General features: G+C 34.5%; 1 protein-coding gene across 1 annotated transcript; it reads left to right on the forward strand.

The window, feature by feature from the left end:
• The first annotated feature begins 1,894 nt into the window (after window positions 1–1,894).
• Window positions 1,895–8,928, forward strand: LOC120142757 (presequence protease 2, chloroplastic/mitochondrial-like). Its single transcript, XM_039157267.1, is given in 21 exon segments — window positions 1,895–2,215; window positions 2,298–2,481; window positions 2,739–2,913; window positions 3,375–3,507; window positions 3,651–3,721; window positions 4,011–4,026; window positions 4,029–4,093; window positions 4,498–4,588; window positions 4,870–5,390; window positions 5,499–5,663; window positions 5,742–5,960; window positions 6,042–6,169; window positions 6,802–6,991; window positions 7,086–7,169; window positions 7,250–7,347; window positions 7,549–7,813; window positions 7,897–8,032; window positions 8,035–8,058; window positions 8,140–8,320; window positions 8,398–8,469; window positions 8,705–8,928. Coding segments are annotated over 21 exon segments (3,240 nt in total). The 5' UTR covers window positions 1,895–1,935; the 3' UTR covers window positions 8,847–8,928.
• The last annotated feature ends 10,306 nt before the right edge of the window (window positions 8,929–19,234 follow it).

The following is a 19,234-nucleotide window of genomic DNA, read 5'->3' on the forward strand; positions in this document are numbered from 1 at the left end:
AAATATAATATAATTATTTAAAATTTTCATTACATAAATTTTACATGGAGTTATGCAAAAACAATAAAATTGATAAGAAATTTCATAACACAAAAAATCTATTTAATTTTTTGACCAATTGAATTAAACTGTCAAGACGATTACACGACAGTTCACAAAGTTTACATGATAATCTACAATGTTGATGTGACAATGTATTATGTTGTTGTGACAGTACACGATGAATAATGATGTGGTAAATGGGTTTAATTGATTTTTTACTAACTTTGAGGGTCTAATTAATATTTTAGAAAGTTTGAGGACTTAGTTAATTTTTTTAAAGTTTAGGTGTTATTTAAATTGAAAATATAAAATATAAATAATTATTAGGATATTTAATATATTAAATATAAAAATTAAAAAATTTAAATTATTAAAAAATTAATTTAAGGACCATATTGGCTGTAAAAAAAGTTTAGGGATAATATTGATTTTTTTTAAAGTTTGAGGGTTTTAGATACCATTAAATGACAAAATTATTGTTAGAAGAATTTGAAAACGAGTAAGTTAAGTTTAAAATATAGATTTCATATTTTTCTATTTTTCAAAAAAAATTAAAATAATTATAACGAAAATAGTGGAAACATCTTTTTTATGTTTTCATATTTTCACTTGTTTTTGTTTTTATTTTATAGAAAATCATTTTCTAATTTTATAATCAAACATATTTTCCTCAATATTTTTTATTTTCGAAAAAAATAAAAATAAAAATAGACTATATTTGTTTTTACAAACGGACCATAAGTGTTTTCCTAATTGATGGAGGGACATATTCTTAACGGATTGTTGGGCCGATGAATGAAGATCTTAGTAAATGGGCTAAGGATTATAGATCATTTTCTATTGGTCAAACACGTTGTTTAGTACATGTACTATACACAAGTTTTGAATTTAGTATTTGTATTATAATTTGGTGAATTTTAGTCTTTGTATTTTTCAAAATTTGAAGGCTTAATTACACCATTACCCATTAAATTATGTATTTTGCACCGATTTACTCTCTAAGTATCTTTTGGGATGTTTTGTCCTATAAAATTTAAATCGTTACTTCATTTGTACCAAACTATAAACTCTATTAAAAATAGATAAATTCATTTTTAGTCACTCAAATATTCTCACAATTTCGTGTTGGTCACCCAATTATTGATGGTGCATTTAAGAGATACAATGTTTCAAAGTCTTTTTGATTATCATACGACGAATCTCTCATTCTCGGAACTTGTTTATTATTTATATGATTGTTAAAATTTTATTTAGAATGTGATCCTCGATAGTGATTCGTTGTTCTTTAGTGTGTCTCTTGTAGGTTCATTTGGATTAAATTTTAAAAGACTAAGTTTGGTTTGAGTTTAGATTAAAAATAATAAGCCGAAAGGTATATTTTGTTGAAATAATCACTTAATTAATCGATTGTTAAGAGTTAATTTATATTAATCATTCTCAAACTATGATTTTAATTTTAAGTTAATCCCCAAACCATCAACTATTCTAATTCAGTCCTTAAACTATCAATGTTATACCAATTGTCCTTCGGTTACTAAAGCCCTTAACCTAACTGTTAAATGCCATGCCACCTATTATGTGTATCATGTTATAATCGGAAATGGCATAAATTTAGTAATCATTTATAATCTTTATAAGAATTGAGTCACTCATATTGTATTTTACCCTTTAAAAATACAAATAACAATTTCTGGCTTTTCCCCCAAGAAAAATAAAATAAAGATTTTATTATAATAATTAAATAAATTTATGGGTAGGAGCTCACCAGTGGTTGCAGATTTCAGCCTGTTGAAGCAACATTCTGATATTTTTGTTATTTGTTTTCCCTTTCAAATAAAAACCCTCAAACCTTAGGTTAAGATTTTTTTTTTGCATTAAAAGAAATAAAAAACAATGGAGAGAACAGCAATTCTCCGCTCTCTCTCGTGTTCATCTCTGGCTTGCAACAGATTCCTTTTCTCAGCTCCCAAACACTCTCGCTCGTTTCTATCCAAATCTTCCTCCGCCGCCAGGTATCACCGCGGTGTCCTCTCCAATCGCTCCACTCTCCGCGGCAAGAGCTGGAGGTCACTTCATGTGGCTGCTGCTTCTCATTCTTCATCTCTTCGCTTTGGTTTTAACAAAAAACATTTCAGTTCTTTATCTGCACGCGCCGTTGCGTCTCCTCCTAAAGGTAGTACTTATTCTCCTTTTATTCTTAAAACCTAAATAAATGAAATGAAGCTTGTTTTTATATGTATATTGTTCTCGTATAGATATTACTGGAGCTGGAGATGAAGTCGCGGAGAGGCTTGGATTCGAGAAAGTATCTGAGGAGTTCATTGAAGAGTGTAAATCAAAAGCTGTTCTTTTCAAGCATAAAAAAACCGGCGCGGAGGTTATGTCCATTTCAAACAATGACGAGAACAAGGTTTTCGGTATTGTTTTTCGAACTCCACCGTAAGTTCTTCATTATTTCACTTTAAAAAAATGTTAATTGAGAATATAGTAAAGCTTGAGCTTATTACTTCCGCCGACTACATTAACTGGTGTGTATGATGTTTTTAACTGGGAATTTGAATTGGTAATGGTGGAGTGCTTTGATTTGGTAGTCTGAATAGGGATGCTTGACCGTGATGTTTAGTGAACTATTATGTGATGATTTGAATCAATAAGTTGCACAAGTTCTTATGATATGTGCTATGTGGTTGATGCAGAAAGGATTCCACCGGAATTCCTCACATCTTGGAACACAGTGTATTATGTGGTTCAAGGAAGTATCCACTGAAGGAACCATTTGTTGAATTGTTAAAGGGGAGCTTGAACACTTTTCTGAATGCATTCACCTATCCTGATAGGACTTGTTATCCTGTTGCTTCCACCAATGCAAAGGTAAAAAGCCTCTGCTTTCAATGATATTGAAAAATGGCAAAATGGGGGTAAGTCTAGTCAATACACAGACACACAGTAGAATGCAAGTTATCGCGAATTATGAACTGCAGTGGGGTTGGAGGTTGTGCAAATTTAACTGAAGACCCAGTGCAATTTCCTTTTCTGCAGCTCTAGCAACCATGCAGCCATAAGAAAACTAGAGTCAAATATGAAGTACTATTTTCTTCAATAAAATATGAACTACAGAACCATAATGGGTGTTTTATTCAATAAAATATGAGGTACTCTTTTCTTCATTCCAATGTTCGTAACATACTTCTTAGTATGTAGACAAATACGAAGGGAGTTTTTAATGAAACCTCCAACTTCTATAAAAAAAAATATATGAAAAAAAGGTTTCGAGAATAATACCTTGATGTTAATAAATTTCAATTTTGATTTGGTTTGTATTTTCTGAACAGGATTTCTATAATCTTGTCGATGTGTACCTGGATGCTGTCTTCTTCCCCAAGTGCATTGAGGACTTCCAAACTTTTCAACAGGAGGGTTGGCACTATGAGCTCAATGATCCTTCAGAAGATATAACTTATAAAGGTGTGCGGGTCCGAGTATTTGTGTGTTTATGCACTCTTTAATTCCCTGCTTATGTGACGAACATTCTTTTCCCCAAGTAATGCTTTCCAGTAACCTCATTACTCTTTGTAACATTTACATTTTCCCTTTTTGATTCCTTGTAGGAGTTGTTTTCAACGAAATGAAAGGTGTCTATTCTCAGCCTGATAATTTATTAGGGCGGACAGCTCAGCAGGCATGCTTTCCTTTATTTTCTTTTGTTATGCGTTTTTTTCAATTTGTAATATAATGCTTATGTAGTAATTAGTGTCCTATATCATATTGGAAAATACTGATGGTTTGAGTGTAGAAAATATATAAATTCTCATGGCTAATTTAAGAAGCTCTTCCCTCTCTCTCACACACATGTATGCTCTTTTGTGCTGGATGGTAAAACATCATACATATATTCAAGATGCTTGCTAGGAAATTTTGTACGTCAATGATTTTTCTACTTACAATTGTTCCATACAATGTCTCTTCAGGCTCTCTTTCCGGACAATACTATGGTGTTGACAGTGGAGGTGATCCACTAGTTATTCCCAAATTGACATTTGAGGAGTTTAAGGTATGCTGTATTTGTTTCTTTGGTGGACTTGTTTTGGTTTTTGAATTCTATTGATTGTTGAGAGGCATTTTATCTCGATACAGAGTAGAATTTATTGTGCCCGAGACCTAGAGTACATCAATCTAAACTTCATGCTACCTAGGTTATGGAAAAACTCCTTTCTTTGGGAATTTATTGTTCTCTTTCGCTTGTTTCTTGCTTTTGTTTTCTTTTTCAGCTTCTGCTGATTAGAAGGCAAGACTATTTGTCTCTCATCAACTATGTTGTGCTCAGCTTATCTGTATTCCTCATTTGTACTCAGGCATATAGGGAACTAACAAATGTGTCTATGACTGTTCCTTTATGGTTGTTGTCTTGCTGTTTTTTAGTATGGTTTTCTCTCATCTTCTGAATTGCAACTACAGGAATTCCACCGCAAGTATTACCATCCAAGCAATGCCAGGATATGGTTTTATGGTGATGATGATCCAAATGAACGCTTGCGTATCCTAAGTGGTAATAAATAACGTTGCAGTTATTATTAATGGATGTATATCTGAATATCTGTTTAATAGATGACTCTTCAATCCCTTGAAACATGTCGATGATGTTGTTCAAAACGGAAGTGATGCATTAAATTGTTTTCTCTTCTCCTGTTTGTAGATATATAAATGCTTGTTGACCAGGTTGTCTCGGTCATTTGTCTCACTTGATTATTCTTCTGGTCTTACTGTTTGTAATTTTGTATTGTACCAACAATATTAAACTTTTGTATTTACTATTGCGATCTCTCTCAGAATATCTAGACATGTTCGATGCAAGTACAGCTCCCAATGAATCAAAAGTTGTACCCCAGAGGCTTTTCTCAGAACCAGTCAGGATTGTTGAGAAATATCCAGCTGGTGAAGGTGGTGATCTGAAGAAGAAGCACATGGTATGCCTCAATTGGCTGCTCTCTGATAAGCCGTTGGACTTGCAAACTGAACTTACTCTTGGTTTTTTGGATCACCTTATGCTGGGAACTCCTGCTTCTCCTTTGAGGAAAGTGTTGCTTGAAAGTGGTCTTGGAGATGCCATTATTGGTGGTGGGGTGGAAGATGAACTTCTTCAGCCTCAGTTTAGCATTGGGTTGAAGGGAGTTTCTGAAGAGGATATTCCAAAAGTAGAAGAGTTAATCACGAGTTCTCTTAGAAAGCTTGCCGAAGAAGGTTTTGACATGGAGGCTGTGGAGGCATCTATGAATACAATTGAGTTTTCACTTAGAGAGAATAACACTGGGTCTTTTCCTCGTGGCCTATCTTTAATGCTGCGCTCCATTGTAAGCTTTTCCTGTCCTAAATTTAAATTGTAAAATCTCAGCCATCCCCACCTCTCCTCTTTTTCTTTCTTTGTAAGTTTATTTTGTTGTTTTGCTTATATTTTACAGGGTAAGTGGATATATGATATGGATCCTTTTGAGCCATTGAAATATGAGAAACCTTTAATGGTCCTGAAAGCCAGAATTGCTGAGGAAGGCTCCAAGGCTGTTTTCTCTCCTTTAATAGAGAAGTTTATCTTAAACAATCCCCATTGTGTTACCATCGAGATGCAGGTAACTTCCATTCCAAGGAAATTTAATTCTCTGTTGTAATTAAATTCCATAACAATAAACTTTTGTTTTTTCTGTCAGCCTGATCCGGAGAAAGCTTCTCGTGATGAAGCAGCTGAAAAGGAAAACTTGGACAAAGTTAAAGCCAGCATGACGGAGGAAGATCTAGCTGAGTTAGCTCGTGCTACACGAGAGCTGAAACTTAAACAAGAAACTCCTGATCCTCCTGAAGCCTTGAGATGTGTTCCAAGCCTCTCCTTATATGATATTCCCAAGGAACCAATACGTATCCCAACAGAGGTTAGCAAGGGTCCATTTCTATTCCCTAATGCTTTCTTTCAGCTTTTTTTGTGTGCTAAGTTTCTATAAATCTGACTGAAGGTTGGAGATATCAATGGTGTGAAGGTTTTGCAACATGATCTTTTCACAAATGATGTCCTTTACACTGAAGTTGTTTTTGATATGAGTTCACTGAAGCAAGAACTTCTTCCTTTAGTACCACTGTTTTGGTGAGTTGGATCTTGTCTTGAAAGCTAGCTGTATTTTCTCTTGTTATACGTGTTCTTTCCTCTTTGCTTCTGCTTCAGATATAATGTTGCTTTATGAGAGTAACCTGAGGCAAGAAAGATTAATTTCTCTTCCTATGCATAAAGAGTAGCAGTGCTTTTCTTTAGCATCATACACAAGATGCTGAATCTGTGATTAGTGTGATTTTGCTTTTAGATGTTAGTTTCCTACTTCAATACCCTTTTTCTTCTAATCGTCAAACTTCTCATTCCAATTACTTGGTAACCTGTCACCTTATAAAGCACCTAAACTTCAAGCTGTCATTCTGCCTAGGTTGGTGGAATTTATTGACCTTCATAACTTCATTTCCATAACCAAAAACATCTTTGCAAACTTATTGTTGGAAAGTAACTTTTTTCTGTCAATCTGTAACATTATATTCATCGACCATTTGCTCTATATGTCTATCATTTACGATATGTAAGAACTACAGTGGTCTAGTCCAAACTCATTTTAGAACGTAATTCTTGTAAATTGCAATGTACATTTGTTTTGATGACTGTTCTTATTTTATTTGTTTCAAAGAGCTATCTACAGTATATAACACTTCTGCTCCATGCATGATTTTTGGCAGTCAATCGTTACTGGAGATGGGTACAAAAGACTTGACCTTTGTGCAACTTAATCAGTTGATAGGAAGGAAAACTGGAGGAATATCAGTTTATCCATTTACATCATCTATACAAGGCACGGAAGATCCTTGTAGCCACATAATTGTTCGAGGCAAATCAATGGCCGGGCGTGCTGATGACCTATTTAATCTGGTACATATATATATTTTCCTGATTTTCTCTTTGAATATCTTTTCTTTTAAAAGATTGATTGCTCTAAAGGATTTTCCATGTTATCCAACTGTAGATGAATCGTGTTCTTCAAGAAGTACAGTTTACAGACCAACAAAGGTTCAGGCAGTTTGTGTCCCAAAGCAAAGCAAGAATGGAGGTATACATTTTGCATTTTCAAGTGTATCTGTGAAATACAAGAACTGAACATTTAATCTAATGGCTTGTACTCGTTTTCAGAACCGATTGAGAGGTGGTGGTCACGGAATTGCTGCAGCTAGGATGGATGCAAAGTTAAATGTTGCTGGCTGGATTTCCGAGCAAATGAGTGGAGTCAGGTAGAAATTACAGATTCCGTTATGATTTTTTTCCTTGGGCTAATCTTTCATTTTTTTCGTGCCATGCCATTCTATATTAGTTTGGAAAATTATTTTCCAACAATCTACTGTAGTTGCTTATGATTTCTGATGTCATGTTAACAATGGCTCAAACTCCCAAGGATATTTTTACGAGTGAGATTACTCATTTTGTTTTCGTAGTTACCTGGAATTTCTTCAAGCTTTGGAAGAGAAAGTGGATAATGACTGGGAAGGAATTTCATCATCTCTTGAGGAGATCCGTAAATCCTTACTTTCGAGGGAAGGTTGCTTGGTAAATATGACTGCTGATGGGAAAAATCTCTCGAACACGGAAAAGTTCGTTAGCAAATTCCTTGATTTGCTTCCTAGCAAACCTCTTGTAGAAAGAGCTAGCTGGAATGCTCAACTTCCTTTGAACAATGAAGCCATTGTGATACCGACGCAGGTGGTTTAATTCTCTCTTCTTATGATCATTTGCTTTTTGCTTATTTATGCAACTAATGAATTACAAGCGTTCACCCGTTACAGGTAAATTATGTCGGGAAAGCAGCTAACTTATATGACAAGGGTTACCAGCTTAGTGGGAGTGCTTATGTTATTTCAAAACACATTAGTAACACGTGGTTGTGGGATCGTGTTCGTGTTAGCGGTGGTGCTTATGGGGGTTTTGTAACTTTGATACTCATTCAGGTACGCGCCAAGGGCCATGTTTGCAGGAAAACACTCCTATCTGCCTTTGAGATTCTCACCTTAGGATTTTTTTCTCTGTAGGTGTATTCACCTTCTTATCCTACCGGGACCCTAACTTATTGAAAACACTTGATATATATGACGGAACTGGTGACTTCCTCCGTGAATTGGAAATGGATGATGATACTCTTACCAAGGCTATTATCGGGACCATCGGTGATGTTGATGCCTACCAGCTTCCAGATGCTAAAGGCTATAGTAGGTATGGTGACGATCAGTTGTTTTTCTATCTGCTGAACATCGTTACAGCTTGTATTGACTTACACTATGTTCTGCTAGTTTGGTACGATATTTATTGGGGATTACCGAGGAAGAAAGGCAAAAGAGACGTGGAGAGATGCTATCAACGAGGTAAAAATGATTATTTCGACTATTCTCATAATGGACTGGCACTTCCTGCTTTTAAGAAGAATGATAGTAACTGCTAGTAGTACATAATGCAAAGTTGCATTCGATATCGTTTTAAATCATATTACGTCGAATTCGACTTTTTTATCTGCGGATTAAAGTAAAAGGAACCGAATTATATTGTCATTCATCTTTAAATATTTTGCTTGCAAGGGTTAATTATACTTTTGTTGCACAGTTTGAAGGATTTCAAGGAATTCGCGGATGCCATCGATGCCGTTAAAGACAATGGAGTTGCTGTTGTTGTGGCTTCACCGAATGATGTCGAAACCGCCAACAAGGAGCGGTCGAGCTTTTTTGAAGTGAAGAGAGCCCTCTAAAAATACAGGCATAAGAATTGCTTGGATCCCAAGTCAACCCCAATACCATTTCCCAAATAGAGTGAGAAAGGAAGTCGTTGCGGCATGAACTATTTGCAATATCAAGGTTCGTGGTACGACTTTTCCAATTTGTAAAATAGATGCATTATTTCGATATTTTCATTGAATTGATAATTAGAAATCAATTGAAAAAGGGAATTTTGAATTTTATAATTTTTTTATTTATGGTTTGAATTTATTAGTTATATAATATTTTAATTATCAAAATAGTTGATATATTTAATTATATCTAATAATTTGAATAATGTTATGGGTTAACTACACACATGGTCACTTATCTTTATGTTTTGTCCACTTTTGATCACTGATGAAAAACACATAAGGATATGGTCACTTTCGTTTTTATTTAATTAAGATGTAATCATCCCGAGTTGATTGTCATTAACAACAGTTAAATATTTTGATATAATCACATTTGGTCTCTGTTATTTATATATTCTCAATTTGATCATATTTTTAATAAATTAAAATAAATTATATATATTTTAAATAAAAATATTTTTAAATTATGTTAATAATAAAATATATTTAGTAAGTTAATATAAAAATATTTTAAATTAATATATATAAAATTATATTAAATATAATCTAGGTCACGGATACCTGGTTCATAATTTTTTTTTTATAGAAAATTAATTTTATAGAATTAAATCAGATCAAAATAGGATGCTTAAGCTCATTTCCATCCTTAGTCGGATGCTTAAGCTCGTAATTTACCAATGAGAAAGTCATGGAAAAGAAAAGGAAGTCTATTAGAAAAATAAAAACAAAAAAAAAATCAAATGATTTAATAAAGAAAAATAACTACTTAAAGTGAAAAAAAATTATAATCGGACTAATTTTTCATATAAGTATAAAAGTTATAAACTTTTCCACAATTTATTATTTAAAAAAAACACACACAACATGCATATTAAAACAAACTCTGTGAACATAATGACTAGGTCAACATATATAATCATAACTTAATATAAAAGTATATTTCCAAGGATAACGATATCTTATCTAATATTAAAAATATTTACTAACCTGATAAGAAAAAAAATCAGCTCGTGCCATTGACTTGATTTAGTACTTAATACATACATATTAATGTAATATGTCAAAAATAATTTTTAATCGTTTGATATTAAACATTTATATTCTTGAAATTCATAGTACTCGATTCGAAATCTCAATGAATAATAATAATTTATTTTACCACCGAACTCGTTTGGTTCGTATATATGTAATTTAATTAATTAATTAATTAACTTTGGTTGTTGATAATTGATGAAGGTGTTGTTGAATTCGGGTTAATTTCCACCAATAATAACAAATTCACCTTAAAAACTATTATCTAGGTGACTAGTGTGAAAACGATTGTACTAAAAATCACCCCAAGATAGATTCCCAGGAAAGAGGAGGGGTCACAATGGTCCCTCTTAGAATCCACTTTCCTTAGACAGAACTACCGAGACAAGTAATTTTAATAGGACAATAATTAATAACTATACCCGAAAATAGCTATTAAATATACATAAAGAGAATACCAAAATTTAACGAGGTTAGGCCAAAATTATGCCTACCTCCTCGAACACTACTAAAATAATATTTTACTAATAGAGAAATATTACAAAGAGAGAAAGAGTACAAATAGCCTTTAATAGTGAAGAAGGCTTATATTTGTGGGATGCTAAACTAAGGAGGAGGAAAGCTCTATTTATAACAAAATAATTTCCCCTCCTCCTTATACACAACCAATGTGGGATTTTGCCAAAAAACCAACAAATCTCCACCTTGGCAAATTCCACACACATCTCTAAAAAATCCAATCTTCAGTAGTGTCTGCAAATTCATCTTTCAATTTGTAACAATATTGACCAAGTCTAAACAATGTTTAAACTTGACCGCAGTTACCACTTTTGTCAACATATCAATAGGATTCTCAGTGGTCCGAATCTTCTGGATTATGACTCCATCTTCTTCTAGAATCTCTCGTACAAAGTGATATCGAACATTGATGTGCTTCGTCCTTGCATGGTAAACCTGATTCTTTGCTAAAAGAATAACATTCTGACTGTCACAATGCACTTTGATGTGCTTATGTTTCATTCCCAATTCACCAAGCAACCCATGAAGCCAAATTGCCTCCTTCACAGCCTCTGAAACTGCCATATACTCTGCCTCTGTAGTAGACAAAGCCACTGTTGACTGTAAGGTGGACTTCCAACTAACTGGTGCATTTGCAAATGTAAACACATAACCAATAGTTGATCGACGCTTGTCCAAATCACCTGCATAGTCTGAATCACAATACCCAACTACACACTGACCATCTTGTTTGTCCTGCTGAAAGACCAAACCAACATCTACGGTGTTTAGAATATACCACATAATCCATTTCACAGCTTGCCAATGCTCCTTTCCAAGATCATGCATATACCTGCTCACAACCCCAACTGCCTGTGAAATATCGGGTCTTGTACACACCATTGCATACATCAAGCTACCAACAGCACTTGCATACGGAACCTTTGACATGTATTCCCGTTCTGCATCATCCTTAGGTGACATGGTTGCACCGAGATTGAAATGAGGAGCAAGAGGTGTACTGACTGGTTTTGACTTCTCATTCATGCCAAAACGTTTTAGTACCTTCCTCAGATATTCTTTCTAAGACAAACAAAGCCTCCCCAATTTCTTATCCCTTGATATCTCCATGCTTAGAATCATCTTCGCTTCACCAAGATCCTTCATCTCAAACTCCATATTCAATTGAGTCTTTAGTTTCGTAATTTCTGTCTGACTCCTGGAAGCTATCAGCATATCATCAACATAAAGAAGAAGATATATATAGGATCCGTCTTGTAGTTTGCGTAAATACACACAATGATCATATTTGCTTCTTGTGTACTTCTGCCCTATCATAAACTTGTTAAATCGCTTGTATCACTGCCTTGGAGATTGCTTCAATCCGTACAACGATTTTTCTAATTTGCACACCATCTCTTCTTTTTTAGCAACTTTGAATCCATCTGGCTGAGTCATGTAGATTTCCTCATCCAAGTCTCCATGTAAAAATGCAGTTTTTACATCTATCTGAACTAGTTCCAAATCCAACTGTGCTACCAAAGCCAACAAAATTCTGATTGAGGAATGTTTTACAACTGGAGAAAATACTTCATTATAATCAACTCCCTCCGTTTGAGCGTAGCCTTTAGCCATAAATCTTGCTTTGTAGCGGATGTTATTCTTGTCAGGAAATCCATCTTTCTTTGCATATACCCACTTGCACCCAATTGCCTTCTTTTCCTTCGGAAGACTAGCTAGTTTCCACGTCTCATTCTTTTGAAGGGATTGCATTTCTTCATTCATGGCGATCCTCCACTTTTTATGTTCTGAACTTTGGACTGCTTCATTAAAAGTGACAGGAACGTCATCAATTGCAATTGGTGATGCAAAAGAGGCCATATCAACATAACGAACATGTTGTCTAATGGTCCTCTTTTCCTTTCTGAGTGCAATTGATTCATGTTGCTGTGGAGGTTCTTGGGTCTGAACCTCTTCTTCATCTGACTCTTCTTCTACCATAGGAGAGTCAACATCAGTTTCTTTACTGGCTAGGTCAATTCTGCTTCCTTCAAACTCCACATGTTTGGGAGTTCCATCTGTCTGCTCCAATTTTTCTGAAGTCACCTTTCTTAACATGGTAGATTCATCAAAGGTAACATCCCCGCTGAAGATTATTTTCTTTGTTTCTGGACACCAAAGACGATAGCCTTTCACACCAGAGGTGATCCCCATAAAGATCGCCTTCTTTGCTCTTGGATCCAACTTTGACTCCTTAACATGGTAGTATGCAGTGGAACCAAACACATGTAAGGAATCATAATATGTAGCAGGTTCTCCAAACCATTTCTCTAACGGTGTTCTACCACCAATAGCAGTCGATGGTAAGCGGTTGACAAGGTGACAAGCATAGACCAAAGCCTCAGCCCAAAATTCTTTGCCTAACCCAGCATTAGACAACATACACCGAACCTTCTCCACTAATGTCCGGTTCATACGCTCTGCCACCCCATTCTGTTGTGGTGTAGATCTGCCAGTGAAATGCATGACAATACCTTCTTCTTCACATACTTTCAGAAATGGATCATTTTGTACTCTCCACCATTGTCTGTACGGAGACGTTTGATTTTTCTGCCTGTTTGAGTCTCCACCATCTTTTTCCATTTAAGGAAAAATCCTAGCACCTCATCCTTTGTCTTCATTGTATACACCCAAACTCTCCGTGAAAAATCATCAACAAATGTGACATAATAGTGTGTTTCTCCCAATGAAGTTGTCTTGGAAGGCCCCCATACATCTGAATGAACATAATCCAAAATACCTTTAGTATCATGGATTGCTGTTCCAACTTTCACCCACGTCTTCTTCCATTTGATGCAATGCTCACAAAAAACTAATTTGCAAGCCGAGCACCCCTCAATAATCCTTGATCTATCAGCAATTTCAAGGATTTTTCACCAACATGCCCTAAGCACATATGCCATAACCTGGTTGCTTCTGACTCATGTTCATCAGTAGAAGCTGCCACTGCTGCTGTCCCAATAATTGTACTACCCAAAAAGTAATACACATTGTTTTTTTTTCCGGATTCCCTTCATTATCACCAGTGCACCAGAGATAATCCTCATAATCCCATCTTTTTCCCTCACTTCTAAACCTTTTGACTCTAAGGTTCCCATAGAGATGAGATTTCTCATTAAATCTGGAACATAATGGACACCTGTTAAGGTTCTGTTCGATCCATACTGATTCCTCAAGCAAATTGAACCAATCCCAAGTGTGTCAAGAGGGGAATTATTTGTTGTGTAGGCAATTCCACCTTTTAGTTCTTTAAAATCAAAGAACCATTCTCTATTGGGGGTCATATGGTGGCTACAAGCTGAATCTAATAGCCATGAATTGGAACATCTGGTTGATGGCGTAGCAGCGAATGTGAAATCTGAATCTGTATCATCATACTCGACCACATTTGATTATGAGACAGCCTTTCCCCTTTCAGGTTTGCCTTTATTCTTTAGCCTGGGACATTCTTTCTTCTAGTGCCCTTTTTCTCGACAAAAGGCACATTCATCTTTGCTCAATCTGGACTTTGACTTCGATCTCCCTCTCCTTCCTCTATTCCGACTCTTTGAACGGCCTCTAACAACAAGAGCTTCTGCTTCGACACTTGTATTTTCTTGTTTGTCTTTCTTTCTCAATTCATAACTATACAAGGCAGCAGTTACTTCACTGAGAGACGCATAAACCTTCCCATGAAGTATAGTAGTTTCAAGATACTCAAACTCATTAGGAAGTGATCCCATCAATATCAGAGCTAGATCTTCGTCTTCAAAAGTCACGTCCATATTCATCAGATCAAATCACCAGCTGATTAAAGCTAGTAATATGATCATTTATAGTGGTACCTGGTACATAGTTGAAGCAGAACAATCTCTTTTTTATGTAGAGCTTGTTCTGACCGCTTTTCTTCAAAATTTTCTCCTCCAGTGCCTTCCACAATTTACTTGTAGAAGTTTCCTTAGAAAATGCATACGTTTGCTCTCTAGAAAGACACGATCGAATAGTACCACATGCCAATCTATTGATCATTTTCCATTCTTTCTCCTCAACATCATCTGGTTTCTCTCCTTCAATAGCAATGTCTAGACCCTGCTAAAATAGGGCATCTAGAACCTCACTTTGCCATATGCCAAAATGACCGGTGCCATAAAAAATCTCCACTGCAAATATAAAATTTGTCACAACATTTCTTGCGGATGTTTTTGTGTCATCTGTCATTTCTGCTACAAATTCTATTTAATAGTTGTCAATACGGAATGTCAATTATCCCAAGGAAATTTTTTCTAATGTGGAAGATCAGCCTAAGCCGCAACCACAGAGCATACTAAAATAAACCAAGAGCGCTGATACCAATTGTCGTGGAATTCAGGTTAATTTCCACCAATAATAACATATTCACCTTGAAAACTATTATATAGGTGACTAGTATGAAAACGATTGTACTAAAAAATCACCCCAAGGTAAATTCCCAGGAAAGATGAGGGGTCACAATGGTCCCTCTTAAAATCCACTTTCCTTAGACAGAACTACCAAGACAAGTAATTTTAAGAGGACAATAATTAACAACAACTATACCCGACAATAGCTATTAAATAGACATAAAGAGAACACCAAAATTTAACGAGGTTAGGCCAAAATTATGCCTACCTCCTCGAACACTACTAAAATAATATTTCACTAATAGAGGAAATATTACAAAGAGAGAAAGAGTACAAATAGCCTTTAATAGTGAAGAAGGCTTATATTTGTGGGATGCTAAACTAAGGAGGAGGAGGGCTCTATTTATAACAAAAGAATTTCCCCTCCTCCTTATACATAACCAATATGGGATTTTTCCAACAAAACCAACAGAAGGTTGGGAAGCCAACATGGACAGACAGAAACGAGAAGTTACAATGGCTCCCATCAAGGGTCCCGGGATGGCAAGATAACCCCCTGCCTGTGCTTCTCACGTGTCCCCGTAGTTATCACTGTCGGTTATATCGTATTCTTAAGGTGGTAATGATGATGTTTTCTTTCTCGTCTTGCAGCTGCAGATTCTGCTACTGTTGATGGCTGCATGTGTGTGTGTATGGCATGGTGCTTTGTTTAAGAGCTCATGTTTGATATTTCTGATAGTGTGTATTGCTTAAATAGATTCTTCACATGATAGTTCTTGTGTGACATTTCGAATTGTTCGAGCCAAAGTATAAATACATAAAAAATTATGGCTAAGTTGTGAATATTAAGAAGTTATGGGTTAAAATGTAATTTTATAAAAGTTGAAATCCTTACGCTACAATTTACCCGATGTTCTTGTAATTTTAAAAGATAAAAAAATTTAAAAGAATGTAATAAAAGATGTTATATTCTACAAATATTAATCCTTTTCATGAAAATAATTTAGAGTGAGTCAAATACAATCATAATTAATAATATATTAATTAATTTTGTTTTTTTTATTAATTTAAAATGATTATAAATGATAATATTTATTTTAAAGAATTTCAATTATTATTTATGATATTAGTCTTATTAATCTTATATGGCTCGTACAGTTGGTATAAAATTTTCATAATTTGGGTAAATTACGTAAATGATCACAATGTTTGTGTAAATTTTCATTTTCATTACTGATATTTTAAAAGTTACAAATCAATCATTAACATTATCGTTTGTTACAAATTAATCACTCGAGGTTAATAATCGTTACTAAGTGTAATGGAATAATAAGGTGACAGGTTAAATCGATGATATGACACTGTTTGCAAAACCAGATGGACACATATGTTGGCCATTTGACTTCCTAAACTTTTGACTAAGAAAAGAAGTTTGAAAAGAAAATCTATTCTTCCTCGTTGAAGGAGGGTTGTCTTCCTCCTTCAATCTTTTGCATTGAAATACAAAAATGAAAGATATATCATAGAATGAAATGAAAACAAGGTACCTGGAAATGGAGAGCAAAGAAGGAATGAAGAAGCAAGGGAGACGATGGGCATGAAAAGCAAAAGAGTAGAGCCACAAACCGATAACTCGTCCTCAAAACGCTCATGAGTCATGAGGTGGAAACCCCTGCAATAGAAGAAAAGGAGGCACCGCCGTTTTCACGTAAGCACCATTTTTTCTAAAAACAAACTCTCTCTCCACCTCATTTTCCTCTCCGTTTTCCAATCAGTACACATGCAAGCTTCTGATCAACTCTGAAGAAAAAAAAGGAAACAAGAAGAATCTAAGCAAACCAGAAAATAAAATCTGGAGAGGGTAATGGATTAAGTTATCTTTGTTTATGGTATTTTCAAAGACCAAGAGAGTTGTAACCGAAATCCTTGATTGCAAAAGGCATGAAATCTAAGAAAAGCAGATCAGCAGAGATGGATCCCGGAATCTGGACGTTTTGTAGATGTCGATTGCAAAAAGAAATACGCCGTCTCTTTGTGGTCGGACGTTTTGTAGATGTCGATGGGTTTGCCTTGGAGGATATCTTTAGTGAAAAAGAAACATGCCATGTCGGGTCTTCCCCATGGGCCGTAAACGGTGAAGAATGTAAGTCTAGTGAGAGAGAGTCCGTAGATATGGTTATAAGTGTGAGCGATTTCCTCGCCGGCTTTCTTCGTGGCGGCATAAAGACTCACCGGTTGATCGGTGCAGTCGCATTTGGAGAATGAGTTCTCGGTGTTGAGGATTTGCCGCCTTGAAACTTCGAGCAGATTAATGAACCCCACAATGTTCGATCTCACGTACGACTGTGGGTTTTGCATGGCGTAACGAACGCTGGCCTGCGCCGCCAAGTGAAGGATATGAGTGAACGGAACAAGTCGAAGAGCTTCATCAATAGCGCCTCATCGTTCAAATCTCCTTCGACGATGAAAATCTGGTGCTTGCTTAAAAGATTATGCCTTGCTCGTTTCAAAGAAGGATCGTAATAGTCATTGAAATTATCCAAGCAGAGAAACCCATCACGGCGTTTCTTCAAAGCGATGGAGATGAGAGTCGAGATGGAAGAAAAGTCAAATGGTGCCAAATCAGTAGTTAACAGGCAATGTCAGCTTTTCGTCACCTACCGTAACAAATATCGAGTGACTAATTTATAACAAATTATAATGTTAGTAATCGATTTGTGACTTTTAAAACATTAGTGAAAACAAAAATTTACTCAAATATTAGTGACCATTTGCGTAGTTTACCCTACTTTGAATCAATTTTTAAATTTTTTATCTAATTATTTTTATTTTGCTGTATAATTGTATCTAAGAATAAAGGTATTGTTATTATAAAACATTTTCATTCCAGAATTTATAACCATTCATGTAAGTATTATACATAATTTAAACTCGAAGTAATTTTAGACAATAAGAGGGACACAAAAATCGTAAACTTGTTGATAGAATAGTGCATAGCACTATATCGAACATTAAACACACATAATAAGTACGAATCACGTGATTTTAATAATTAAAAAATAATTTTAAAATTTTAAATTCAAATACGATGTTTGAATAAGTATTTAAATTTTTATTATCAAATAATTAATAATTTTTTAAATAAATATTAAATTATATTAAGAAAAACACATAACAGACATAAAACGCAAGATATGACATTAAGTATCCTGTATATATATGACTTATCACTAATGTCAGTATAGATATTTCATTTTATTTTATAATTAGTTAAATAAACCGACATACCCTTGAATTAAATAATCAAAACTTTATGTTTATTTGCTCTTCGTTAACGTTATTATTATCTAATTTAATTTGATGCAATTTATTTTTAAAGATATTTATTTTATATACACTTAAAGTGAAATTCATAGGATTTTTATTAGTTAATTCCACGTATCCTTACGAATTCAGCCGTCCATAGCAAAAACACTCGACGCAGGATCCATATAATATTGTTGTTCCGACTAAAATATATAAATAGTAATTAAAGCGTTAAAATTTATTATCTAAATATGAGTTGTGTACAATGATTTTTTTAAATTCTATATTTATAAGCATAAGGAGTAGATATCATATAAAACTGTAACTCTAATTGATATTAAAGTCCTAATAATAAAGTAGATAAAAACTCTATCTTATAGCTAGAGATAGACATTCATATAAATAAATATTCATAACACTTCCCCTTAGATGTCTATGAAGATAACGTGCCTCGTTAAAATCTTATAAAGATAAAAACCCGTGGAAAAAAATCTTAATAAAGGAAAAAGAGTACACATATCTTTAATACGTATAACATGTTGGCTCATTAAAAATCTTACCAGGAAAAACCTAATGGGACAAAACTTTGGTTAAGGGGAAAAGAGTACAACGTGTATTTACTCCCCCTCATGATGATATCACATAAGATCTTTGGATATTACAACTCAATCTTCAAGTGTTCAAGTAACAATACATCAATGAATAGATCTTTTCAAATCAACACTTGAACGGATTCGTCAAATATTTACATTACTCTTCTTTTGAAGATCATGAGAGAGGAAACTTTAGAAAAATATGTTTCCGTTGATGTAGCAACTTTTCAATCAATCTAATTTAAGTATTCGATCTACAAGTTGAGACAAAAACTTCATTTCAAGATTCTTTATCTCAAATATTCCTTTAAATGATCAAGATATTTTTGAAACTCTTTAGGAATTCTATTTTAAACCTCTTCAGGAGTTCCAATTCAAAGTATGCAGTAATTATCATAATTTGATCTTGATGTTTGTATAAAGACATATGAGCGAGTAG

The sequence above is a fragment of the Hibiscus syriacus genome, unplaced genomic scaffold, assembly GCF_006381635.1.
Source record: "Hibiscus syriacus cultivar Baekdansim isolate YM2019G1 unplaced genomic scaffold, ASM638163v2 tig00110831_pilon, whole genome shotgun sequence".
Lineage (NCBI taxonomy): Eukaryota > Viridiplantae > Streptophyta > Magnoliopsida > Malvales > Malvaceae > Hibiscus > Hibiscus syriacus.